Source organism: Cibotium barometz, chromosome 12 (assembly GCF_041138505.1).
Source record: "Cibotium barometz isolate CiBa-2024 chromosome 12, ASM4113850v1, whole genome shotgun sequence".
Lineage (NCBI taxonomy): Eukaryota > Viridiplantae > Streptophyta > Polypodiopsida > Cyatheales > Cibotiaceae > Cibotium > Cibotium barometz.
In genome coordinates, this window is record NC_141057.1 from 245,648 (window position 1) to 259,222 (window position 13,575).

At 42.9% G+C, this 13,575-nt stretch overlaps 1 protein-coding gene across 2 annotated transcripts in view; it reads right to left on the reverse strand.

Annotated features, from left to right (window-relative positions):
- Positions 1 to 1,143: 1,143 nt before the first annotated feature.
- Positions 1,144 to 13,575, reverse strand: part of LOC147632912 (uncharacterized) — a 38,952-nt gene continuing 26,520 nt past the window's right edge. Inside the window, exons 2-5 of one of the 2 annotated variants that reach the window (XM_086805895.1) lie at positions 4,537 to 4,646; positions 4,376 to 4,448; positions 2,215 to 2,307; positions 1,144 to 1,490 (exon numbers count right to left, since the gene is read on the reverse strand). In XM_086805895.1, the coding sequence (XP_086662021.1) occupies positions 1,420 to 1,490; positions 2,215 to 2,307; positions 4,376 to 4,448; positions 4,537 to 4,646 (347 nt within the window). In that variant the 3' untranslated portion in view covers positions 1,144 to 1,419. Of the gene's footprint in view, positions 1,491 to 1,515; positions 2,109 to 2,214; positions 2,308 to 4,375; positions 4,449 to 4,536; positions 4,647 to 13,575 lie in introns of those variants that run through there. The other variant, XM_086805896.1, reaches the window with a different exon arrangement.

Consider the following 13,575-nt stretch of genomic DNA (forward strand, 5'->3'; position numbering starts at 1 on the left):
TATTTCCCTTTCTTGTACGTAAATCAAAACAATAGTTTAAGACTCTTGTGTGTTTTGGTTCCACTGCTACTATATCCTCTCTGAAACCCTAGCACATAGGCATCAGTGTTCCACAACACCCCACGTGCCACCCTCTTTACAACCTCCAATGTCACAAAAACCCTATTGAAGTTACATAATGTAATAGCTAAGAATCATGAAGACCTCCACACACAGCATCTAGCACATGGCTAGAAAAGCATGCCTCCGATGCTAGCTCACATATTTCATAAGGGTCTTTGCTCTTTGTGTGTTGCCCCTCCTCCCCCTTGTTTGACTACCAACGCCATTTTCCTCATCCATAAAGTAGGAGACCCTTTGGAATCAAATAATTATCAAACAATCATGCTTAGTCATACATTGGCGAAGATATATGGTACAATGTTGGAGGCTTACGCGAGGCAAAGACACAAGGCCGGAAGGCAACCATGAATCACGAGGAATTACTTGACCTTAGAGGACATTTTCACCCTCATGGCAATCATCGAGGAGAATATAGCACCGAAGTAGCGGTTCTTTGTGGAGTTTAGAAAGCCCTTTGACTCTATATTAAGATCGTGGTTTTTTGCTCGCTCTAGTTTCTACCAAGGCTGATGGGAGGTGATGGCACCACAGTAGCAGGTCTGTTACTGCTTTGTGGAGTTTAGAAAGCCCGTTGACTCTATATTAAGATTGTGGCCTCACCTGGGAGCGGAGGATAGAGAGAGTGCACGTGATGGTGTTTTCATGCATGATCACAAGCCTGCCTTCCGTACCACATGAGATTATACTGGTTGAGTTTCCGACGATGTTGGCTCTCGATGCTCATATCACCTACATTTCTCACCCATACCCATCAAACAAAGATCGCCTTCCCAAAGTTCTTCCAAGCAGCTTGCATATGAGGGATAGAGCAAGTCATGGTACTCTTGGGTTACATGGTTTGACATGCATGGCCTCTAGATGAATCGCCTCAACTCCTTTGAGTACAATCTCGACTCTCCGCTTCTAAATCTCTCAGTAAGAGACCAAGAGCATTTTTTGTTACACAAGAGATGGCTTCATTGAGTAACCAAGGTATTTCTATAGACACATGTTTCATACTATAAGGATCTTTACAATTGGTCAACTAACAATGTCTTCTCATTGAATTTGGATTAAGTCAAGGAGAGCAGACGATAGACTGTACATGACTTGGGAGATGAGGAGCATTACTTGTTCAAATGCCCAACTCACTATGAGTTATGGGGCAGATTCCATTGTCTTTTCAAGAAGGCTTTGGTCCTTTCTCACAGGTAATATCAAGATGTCCTCACCGAGAGCGAGAGCAAGAGAGCTGTCCCCGCTGAGAGGCCTTGATGAGGCTACACTCATGGATCAACGTACCTTGTCCTCGGTGATCTAATTGGTCTGGATTGCTGAAGTTTTTGCCCACTCCAATAAGGCCACCGGTTTAACCATCTGCCAAAAGCCTGCAGGTATGAAGATAAGCTTGAATTCAAGGATGCATTACACCTAGAATAATAACCGTACTCTGCATGTGCTCATACATCAGAGCTATAACCTTCATTTGCAAAGGCAGGTTCGCAAAAAAAAAAACGCATATTTATACGAGTCATTGAATAGGCTCTTTCTTGTCCTTGGCCTAACATCACATACACCGATGGAAAGTTGAGATTATTTCCCAAACTTCAAAAAAAACTGAAGCGTGATCTTGAGTCCACGACAGTCTGCTCACTAAGCTTCAAATCAAGAACTCCATCACGTATAGCATAGAATACGTGCTATGACATCACCATTCAAGTCATCAGCCCCCAAGAGTAGGTGCAGGTTCATGCATAAAGATGTCACTGTAGTAGACAAATCTTCAGAGAAAAACCATCTAACTGAGTTTCTATCACTTTTCCAGAGGTGAAGGGCAGACTCAGCCATGCTGAAGGCTAGAACTAAAGAGAACAAACAACACCCACAAACACATAATGGTAATTGGTTTTCCTTCTCCTAACATCATATTTAACCCAAAAATACACTCTCCATCACATAGTCATACTGCTGCTACACAGGCCCAAAAATGATAAAATGTCAGAAGCCTGTAGAAAAACCAAGTACATTAGTCATTTAGGTATATTACATTATGATTGTAATAACTCTCCATAGTAACATGCTATAAAGCACCCAATAAAAAGTTCTATGTACCTCTTCGATTCCACATCGTATAAAAAGAGTAGGGCATAAACAAAAGAGCTGCAATTATCAGCAATTGCAGGAATCCCCAGCTTTGCCGAGAACCTGTTTTAGAAAACATAAACAGTACAAATTTTGGATAGAATAATAGGTATTAAAGAGATCAGAGTATGCCGTGTATATCTTATCCACATCAGGAAATGCGAAAACATTGCTCACTAGAGTCATCGTGACATCAAAACCAAATCCCTAGCTTGAAAAGCCTCACAGATGAAACACAATTTCTCAATGAAAATTATGTCCTATGGTAAATTGTCATCTAGTAGGACTCTGTAATTCTTGGTTTTGTGGTGTATGTTGGGATGGTAGTAGTAAGGCATCTAAGGAGAGGCCATGTATTGTCATTCACTCCCTGCAAAGCCAAACACGTGAACAAGGACAAAACCAGCCATGGAATTCCTTGTCTGCCCTTTGTGGTGTTTCCAAAACTCAGCGCCCTCTGAATATAGGTGACCGGCTGAAATAAGTTATCTACATATATATATATATGTATGTATGTATATATATATATATATGTATGTATATATATATATATATGTATGTATGTATATATATATATAGACGTATGTATGTATATATATATATATGTATGTATGTATATATATATATAGACGTATGTATGTATATATATATATAGACGTATGTATGTATATATATATATATGTATGTATGTATATATATATATAGACGTATGTATGTATATATATATATGTATGTATGTATATATATATATATATATATATGTAGTACTTATATATATATATATATATATGTATATATATATATGTATATATATATATATGTACTACATATATATATATATATATATATACATATATATATATATATATAAGTACTACATATATATATATATATATATATATACATATATACATATATATACATATATACATATATATACATATATACATATATATACATATATACATATATATACATATATACATATACTACATATATATATATATATGTATATATATATGTATATATATATGTAGTACATATATATATATATGTATATATATATATATATATATATATATATATATACTACATATATATATATACTACATATATATATATACTACATATATATATATATGTATATATATATATGTAGTATATATACATATATATATATATATATACTACATATATATATATATGTAGTATATATATATATATATGTACTACATATATATATATATGTAGTATATATATATATATATATATATATATATATATATATATATATATGTAGTACATATATATATACATATATATATATATGTACTACATATATATATATATGTAGTACATATATACTACATATATATATATATGTAGTACATATATATATATATGTAGTACATATATATATATATGTACTACATATATATATATATGTAGTACATATATATATATATATATATGTAGTACATATATATATATATGTAGTACATATATATATATATGTAGTATATATATATATGTAGTATGTATATATATATATATATATATATATATATACTACATATATATATATATGTACTACATATATATATATATGTACTACATATATATATATATATATAGAGCAAGCAGTGGCAAACACTACTAGAATGATGTGGTGCAAGATAAAGGGTTTGCTCATATAAGACACGAGAGAATCACGACCTTTAATCTTCCTATCAAGATCCAATCTATTCATGTGAGGTCAATCCCAGTTCATGTGCTGTGGGTTCTTTCAGTTTATGCTGTCTTAACTTTCCCTGTGCAATCAAAAGATTAAAACACTAACGCTTTGACCATGTGAAGGCAAGCAGTGCAAGTTGAAGCAGCAAAGACACCTACTGGTACAAGACAGAGAGTGTGGGAAATCAGCAAGAAATGGGCCTGCAGAACAGTGTAAAACTGAGCCAAAAGATGTGGCACTAAAGTAGAGCCTGAGGGGGTATCTTTATAGGAGGAAAAAAGGTTAGGTATTGTGTGTATTTTTTTGGTTCTCTTTCAACCCAGACATAGGTGCAAGAGGCGTTGCACATTATTGTTTCCAGTCAAGGAAACAAAACAAACAAAATATAACCATTACCAGTATGAGCCAGTGAATATCTGAGCCCGCAACTCCCTTCTAGAACATGTTCATCTTCTTTGGAATTGTAGCCCTGTAAGTGACACATATATTGTTTTTATCTTTACAAAAAATGAAGTCTTATATTGCAAGAAATCTTACCATAAAATCCCAATTCTTACCTCACAATTCACTTCTGTTTCAGCAAAAATAAGTTGTGATGGCAGGTCTGTTTCACACTGCCAAAGCACATCTTTACCTTCTGATCGAAGGTTTTTGCACTGCACTTCAACTGCACACTACAAAAGGGTCATGTTTTTAACTGAGCTTAAATTGCAACTCAAAACATGTGAAGTTGAATGAATAGACACCTTTTGATTAAAAAAAGGACTGCAGTTCAACACAGAAATTATCTAATCAATAACAGCCTAAGATGTTTTGAATAGAAAATGTAAGGGTGAAAAGATGCAAGGGAGAAGAGAGCTTGAGCTCTTGCAAGCACACACACACACACACTCACACAAACCCTAGAAGAGAACACACAAAGTGAGAGGCTGAAAATGCTTCTTCTTCTTCAAACAACAAGAGATCTACAAAGAAGATAAAGTACCTAACACACATAATAGAGTATATACAAGCAATCCATAATATGAGCACGCTAAGTGGAGTGAGTAGGTGTCACCATTTGGCCACCCGAATGGTTCACTCTTGCTTTCACACTATGTACATATTGGATTGGTGTCCATGGCCCTAGGGGACTTCAATGCCAGGACCGCCCATAACCAGACAATATTTTATGATACCTCAGAGGAGATGTTGAGGGAGCTTGATGTTAGGGATATGGGCCTATCTAGACTCTCACAGGATGAGGAACATACAGTGTATGGACGGTATTTGATTTCGTCCTTTTGCCCTCACATGGTATCAAAGCTATCGTGAGAAAAGGGATTGAAGACCTTGAGAGCACACAGCATGGATTATCTACCTACGATTCCAGAGGATCAGCCTTTCTTACCAGATGTTGATTCATAGACCACACGGAGGATGGGACTTTTTATTCACTGGAGAGCCTCATTCGAGGTCTTTCATTGGGAGACGACCAACCTACTCACTGTCTACACCCTTGGTATCTCGTTTTTCTTCTCTGAGCTTATCAAACTTCACTTCCAGAGGAGGATACATGCCTACAACTAGTGTGTCAGTATTGGACCCAGGAACCAGCCTCATTTGGAGAGCCTTGCTGCGCAGTCTAGTCGATATCGTGGACTTCAGTATGGGACTTTTTCTCAAGAAGGACGGGTACCACCTCGGTCGTTTGCAGATCCATTGTCATCAACTCTGTCGGAGATTGCGTCAGGTTTGTACCTTTGAGTACTTATGTTCCTAATTCTACCTAGGTGTCTTCTTCTCTAGCATAGGTTCAACATATGGTACCATCAACTACCCTCGATCCCTGGAATTATGTGAACCTGAATAGAGGAGGGTCTAGGAGCACAGTTCGGTCCCAGGTTACTGGTGTTCAAGGAGGCAACGTTGTTTTCTCTTCTGGTTCACCTTCTGTTCTTGCTCCTAATGTGTTTTGGAATATTGCACAACCCCAAGCACAAAACCCTCCCACGCAACCCATGTCTCTTCCTGATGGTGTTGGCATGCAGCCATTACTGGCTGCACCCCCATTGGGTACTGCGTATGGGTTTTACCCAACACAGGGATCTATTAGCACTATGCCTCCTGACATTGTGTTGCCACCCAGCATTCCAGGGTATCAGGTTGTTTACCAACCCATCTCAGGCGCACTACTCCTTTTTCTGCTTATGTGCCCACTCAAGGATTTGTGCCTCAGCGAGGTATTCCACCTATGCCCAGTGCCCAACCTTATATTCCATCTTATGGAGTACCCTCGCTAGGTCCTACACTTGTGCTTGGTATTAGTGGATTTTCTAGAGTTCCTCCTAACCCTTTACACAGGGATCTATTAGCACTATGCCTCCTGACATTGTGTTGCCACCCAGCATTCCGGGGTATCAGATTGTTTACCAACCCATCTCAGGCACTACTCCTTTTTCTGCTTATGTGCCCACTCAAGGATTTGTGCCTTAGCCAGGTATTCCACCTGTGCCCAGTGCCCAACCTTATATTCCATCTTATGGAGTACCCTCGCTAGGTCCTACACCTGTGCTGCTTGGTATTAGTGGATTTTCTGGAGTTCCTCCTAACCCTTTACACTCCGGATATGGGCACAAGCCATCTTGGACCGCCCCACCTTCTTCCTTTCACGTCTCTATGTCTAGAAATGCTTTCACAGAAAAGACTCGTTTTAATGGGTCTAATTACATCACATGGGCTAATCTTATGGAACAAGTTTTCACTTCCCAAGGTTCCTAGAACCTGGTGAAGGGACTTGAACCAAAATCCCTAACCCCCTCCTTGAATGGTTCTCTCTACTACATGTTGATTGTAGATGATTATTCGAGGTACATGTGGGTGTATTTCCTGAAGCATAAATCCGATGCCTTCCAATATTTTTCCACGTGGGTTTGGTTAGTCACTAACCAAATGGGTGTCTCAATTGGGATTGCTCACAGTGACAATGGTGGTGAGTTCATCTCCCATCAATTTACGGAGTTCTTGTTGCAAGAACAGGGCATTCAACGCCAACTCACCTCCACCAACTCCCCCTCACAAAATGGAGTGGTCGAGCGCAAGAACCGAACTGTGATGGATATGGCATGCTCCATGCTCTTTGCAGCTGAGCTGCCTGAACGCCTTTGGTCGGAATCAGTCAACACTGTGGTGTACCTTCTGAACCGTTGCTCCACGGTCGCTATCCCTCATAGGATCCCGTTTGAGGCATTTTATGCGAAAAACCCATTGTTTCCCATTTCCGTGTCTTTGGGTGTCGTGCATACACACACACACACTCCGAATGACATGCGAGGTAAGCTTGAGCCAAGGAGTGAGTTGCTCATTTTTGTGGGCTACTCTTCTGAATCAAAGGCTTACAAAGTTTTTGCTCACGATCGAACAAAGTCTTCGTCTGTCAAGAGATTGTCTTTGATAAGCGGGATTTACTTTGCCTTCCACTGCCCATACCACCCGAACAAGATTCTCTGGTTGTGCCACATGAACCCAATCAATCAACTACTACTCCACTCCTTGAGGAGCCTTCTTCCTCCCGACAGCCTCCTTAGTGTTAAAATATTGCATCTCTCATGCTGTCGTGGAGCTGTCGGCCTGTTTCCTACAGCCGACTGCTTCATGTACAAGTATATAAGAGGTGCTCCCTTTATTCATTCAACATATCATTACTTGCCCTATTTGCTAGCTCTTGTACTCTGTAACCTCAAGCTAATAAAGCTCAGTTCTTGCTTGCAATCTTTCTCTCTCTCTCATGTTCATTGCTTCCGCTTGTGCACATTCTTTCATGGTATCATTCTGCTGCACAATCTGTTCCTCTACGTTTTCTGCTTCCTTAGATTCTCTAGGTTGTAGATCCTTCAAAACAGTGGCTGCGTTTCTCTCTCTTAGCTGTATTTTTGCTCTACAAGCTCTCCAACTGCTGTCGGCCAGCCCCCAGGCTGCGTTTTCTTCTACAGAGGCAAGTGGAGGAGGTCTAGCTGCAGATTCAGCAAGTGCATCAGACAAGTGGCACATCAGCTCTTCTCCCTCCAAGATCCCCTCCTTCTCCGGTAGGAGGTTCCCGGTGGTGTGTTTTTTGGGTTTCTTTTGCTGCTGTCCAGCCTGCATCTTAAGAGGGGGGCTATTAGTCCCTAGTTGGATCCTGTGGAAAGGTGCTTGAGAGAGCACGTGGATTTCTTAGCTACCGAGGTTGTTTGAGACATAGCTTCTTTGAGGCAGACATGGGTCCCCCCTGCACGAACAAGGAGGACAAGCTCAGTGGTACAAACTATGATCACTCGAAGCTACAGATGAAGGTCTGGTTCACACACAAGGGTCTCTGGGAGATTGTTCAGGGCCACGAACGAAAGCCCGAACGCCCTACCAGCTCTAGGAAGTGGACTCAAGACTAGAAGGATGCCTTTCTCACCGAACTTTCAGCTTGGGAGAATCAAGACTCAAAAGCTCACTCTGCACTTGTACGAGCCATCTCAGCAGAGGTCTCCCCTGCCGTGCAAACATTGGATTGTGTTGCTTCTGTTTGGAGAAAGCTGACAAACCTATATACACGGGACTCTACAATGCGGTTTGTCAACCTGTTGGGTCAGCTCTTTTCTCTGGAGTTTACAGCAGGGACTTCCATGCAGTCATTTGTGATGAAGGTTAAGGTAATTAATGACCAATTAGTGGCAATGGGTACTGCCCTGACCTCTTCTCAGTTAGCTGCTCTCCTCCTCATCAGGCTTCCTGCAGATTATGACATGATTTCCCGAGCTTTGCGGGTTCAAATCACAACACGTTCCCTTGAGTTTGATGATTTGTGTACTCTCCTCTTGGAAGAGGAATCCATCCTAGTTTCTCAGGGGAAATTGAAAGTTTCATCATCTATTGGACCTGATCAGGCACTCTTGACAGTGCAGAAGAAAGTTCGGAGTGGGTGTTACAAGTGTGGGAAGAAAGGCCACCTGTCAAAGGATTGTCAATCAAAGGACAAAGGCAAAGCCAAGGACAAGGGCAAGTCTTCCAAGAAGGGCAAAGACAAGTCACATGACACTGACACAGACTCGTCTAGTGACAACCCCAGCTCTCCCAAGGCCTTACAGTTTGGAGAGAACATGACTGGTGTCCTATTCTGATCCTAAGGGCATCCCCCGCGTGCTGTCTTACTCAACTCCTGCTCAAGAATAGATGCGTATAATCTAGCCAATGTGTGACCAATCATGATGGTACAATAATTCCTAGGAAGCATGGGATCCCCTAACTTGAAGATAGGCACAATCGTGGACATATTCCAAGTCTCAGGAAAACCCTCACACATGGCTCGGTTAAACATCATAGCAATAAGCTCTGCAAGCATATCTCTGGCATGAATAAAGTGTTCTGCTACCAAACCATCGTGATCATATGCTCTCCCAATCCTCATCCTGTCAATAGCTTTCCTTACCATCTCAGCAGTAAAGAAAGCACACGTCTCTTTAAACTTTAAAGTCTTAAACATTAAAAATTTGAAGAGTCCAGACTCCAAATAGAAACTGAAAAGAAAGTACATCGCATGTGGATATATAGAAACTGAAAAAGAAAGTACATCGCATGACAAGTACAAAACTAGCCTCAAGGGCCAAGGTAACTGGTGAGTCAAAGACTAGTCATCAGTAAGTGGGATCTCATCCTCCTGTCCAGGCTGTCCCTCAATCTGCTCATCCTCATGCTGCTCCACATCATCCTCTCCCTCTGGCTGATCCTCACCATCATTGTCATCAAGATCAAGGCAAAATCCAATAAATGACTCTGGAGTACACTCAGCCCTGAACTTGTTAAGCAAACGCAAGTTTGCATTAACAAATACAAGGTCATTTCCCTTCTGGACACCAAGCCTGTTCCTCTTCTTGCTTGCAATGTTCCCAAAACTGCTCCATAAGCGCTCACATGGCGAGGAGCTAGCACCCTGGCTAAGCACTCGAATGGCCAATCTTTGCAGCAATGGTGTATCTGCCCCATAATCCTCCCACCACCGTGCACTCGATATCTTGAACCTATCATTCGGTGCATCCTGCAAAGCGAAGAGGCCTCTCTTTTGTCGATAGAAGGAAAGGTCTTCACGAACCACCCTCCTATCATATGCACGGGGTACAAGCTTCCTCAAGATATCCTCCCAACCCTGCACAACCGCTGCATCTGTCTCTTGCCTTTGCCTTGAAATTCTGGATCCACCACAAATGCAGCAGCCTCTAATGCAGAGTAATACTCTGTCCACCTGCCTGTCGCAAGACGAGATAGCTCCTGTCTCCTACCCCCATCCAAAGTCTGTAGAGATAGGATTCTCTCAATCATCCTGTCCATCCCCTCATACACCTTGCAATGCAAGGCTCATCTCCATCAAGAAGCCTCAACATAAGAATGATTGGCCGCACAACCTGCAACAATACCTCAACAGTGTCCCAAAAAGTGTCATCAAGAACAATGGACCTGCATCGAATACCTGCCACTGAGGTACGCTCTCGCCATGCATCCCACTCCTCACAAACTACAAGCTGCCTCAAATGATTCTTCACTTCAAAAAGACGCTTTAGCATAAGGAAATTATATGCAAAGCGTGTATCTGAATACTTTAAGAGATCCTTTGGGGATCTCTGTCGAAATACAGCCAAAATGTAGTGGTGGCGAGTGATAAATGAAACAATGTGATTGCCCATTTCAATAGAAGGCTCCACCCACTGCATCTTACCAATATCTTTGAGGAGATTGTTGAGCCCATGTGACATGCAAGGAGTGAAGCAAATATGTGGGTACCTATCCTCAATGATCCTCCCTGCTGCCCTGTTTGAGTTCTCTCCATCAGAAACAAACTGGATGACATTATTGGGACCCACGTACTCAATGGCTTCACTCCAAATATTTGCCAATCTCTCTGCAGTTTTGCCCGCCTCTGAATTGTCAATAGCTTTAATAAAAAAGCTACATCCTCTGGAGTACGCAAGGATACCCTGAATGGAGCGGCTCCTGGTGTCACTCCAACCATCACCCATGATAGTGACGCCACATCTACGCCATACATCCTGAATGGGTCCCAAGGCATCCTCTATGGCCATCCTCTCTGTGGCTAGAAGTGTAGTGCGAAATGCCTCGGATGAAGGTGGAGCATAGCCAGGTCAAGCAATCTCCTTCACCATATCTGCAAAGTATGGGTTGCGGGCCTTTACCAAAGGAACATCTGCAGCATAAAAAAACCGTGCCACTGATGCATCTACTTGTGCCCTCCTCCCAGGGTGCCATGATGCCACAAGACTAGCCTGCACTGGACCTCGTGAAGCCTGGGTTTGGGAAGCATTTGTCCCATGTGCGGATGGCTGTGGAGCAGCCCCAAATAATGGGGTAGATGCACTCGCTGAAGATGCCACGCCTGCAGGTGTAGCTGATGATGATGTACCTCGAGGATCAAGAACAGAGGGCCGACTCCCTGCTGCATCAAGTCTATCTGCAAGTGCCTGCAATCGTATGATATCTGCTCCTAACACTGTAGGGCAAACAGAAATGCCTTTGCCTCTAACCCCCAACAAATGGGCTCGCACACGATCCGTGCCTCCAGTCTTAATGGATCCACAAAAGTGGCACTTCCACTTGCGTGACCCTCCTCCTCTTGCACTATCATATCTCGACACAAGATCCACCTCATTCCACCAAGGGGATCTGTTTTCTCCATCTATGCCACGAGGAGGTGCCATTGAAATTGATAAATGGCTGAAAATTAAAAAAACATGCAAAATGCCCTTGCATGAGACATAAGTAAAGTGTCCACAAAGTGGAAAAAAATGCAGCAAACTAGAATCTCCAAAATCCAATGTTCATTGCGTAAATTTTAAATCTTACCTGCTGAGTGCTCAAGACTCGAGTGCCACCCGAGCAAAAGAAGGGGCCAACTTGCCAAGGCCCAAGAGCCTAGAGGAGGGGCCAAGAGGAGGTAGGGAGAGTGTGCACTGTGGGGCAGCCAAGGCTCAAGGTAGGGAGAGTGTGGGGCAGCCAAGAGGAAGGGTGGGGTAGTAGGTGGAATGGAGAGTGTGGGCCAGCCAAGGGGGCAGCCAAGAGGAAGGGTGGAGTGGTAGGGAGAGCACTCAAGCAGCAGGCTCAGCCAACGAAGCAGGCGCAAAAGCGAAAAAGAGCCGTACGCTGGATAAAAACGGCCGCCCGGCGACTTAGCGAAAGTGCACTTTTTCCGGAACGCCCGGAACGTGCGTTCCGACCTAGCGTTCTGGCGTTCCGACACGCGTTCCGCCACGTTCCCCAGCAAGTGCTCCGTTCCGGCTCCTGTTTCCACGTTCCGGGCACGCCTTGCGCTTCGAAGCGGCATTCCCGCGTTCCAAGAACGCAGAACGCCGTTCCGCGGTAACTATGAAGCCGACACCATGGGAAGCCTACCTCATGCAAGAACTGAAGAAACTCCAGGGAGAATTAGCAGCACTGAAACACGAGACTATCAAGAAAGATGAACAAATCAACTAACTGAAAGTGCAAGTGCAAGCCATGAAGACGAAGCAAGAGGAAGCACGAGAAGGACCCATACCTACAACACTACAAACAGAAACAACAAACCATGTTTCAAAGGTAAATTCAGTTAACTCACAAGGTTTTGTTAAAGAAGTCATATCAGCGGTCAAAGAAAAGGAACGAATGGAAAGTAACAAAAAGGTAATCAGAGTCGGTGGTCTTCCTCAAGGCTGGGATAGGGCAGACATAGCTCAAGAGCTTCGAGAAGACTACATATTAGATACAGATGTACTTACAGCACAACTGAGCAAAGTAGTCCCCTTCGTGGACTTAGGAGACCCTATCTCTATTATAGTAAAGGGTACACAGGCAAAAGTCTCCTATATGGACAACAATGAGAAAATAGCAGTGATGAAGCAAACAAGGTCTCTCCAAGGGACAAAGGTATGGATAGCTGATGAACTCACCCCGCTACAACTCAAGAACAAATCGGCATAGCTGAATAAAGTTAAAGAAGCAAGAAAGAATGGCAAATGGGCAATATACAGAGGAGGACAAGCAATCATTAAAGAATTCCGTACCCCACCCCCCTCGAGCAAATCCATCCATGGATGAAATATAGCTATTTTTATTTTGAACCTCAATTTCGAACTAGATGCAATAGAACCCATTGTAACTTAAACTCTTAAGAGTCTTAAGAGTTCATTTTGAGTTTTTTTTTTTTTCAGTTTTATGCCTCTTTGGCATCGATACCCAGAGTGGAATGTGAATGGATGTACCTGATCTGTCCCATAGGTCGGATTCGGCCTCCCGTGGACGTTAATATAACTTTCTTTCTTTCTTTCTTTCTGCCCTCCCGCTGCCTGCCTTTGCTGCCTGCCTGTGCCCCTCCCTCCCGCTGCCTGCCTGCGCCCCCCTTCGCTCTCTCTCCCGCTACCTACCTGCGCCCCCCCCCCTCACTGCGCCCCCCCCCTCCCGCTGCCCGCTGCCCACCCCTCCCGCTGCCCGCCTGCGCCCCCCCTCACTGTGCCCCCCCCTCCCGCTGCCCTCCCGCGCCCCCCTTCGCTCTCCCTCCCGTTGCCTGCCCTTCGCCCCTTCCTCCTGCTGCCTGCCTGCGCCCC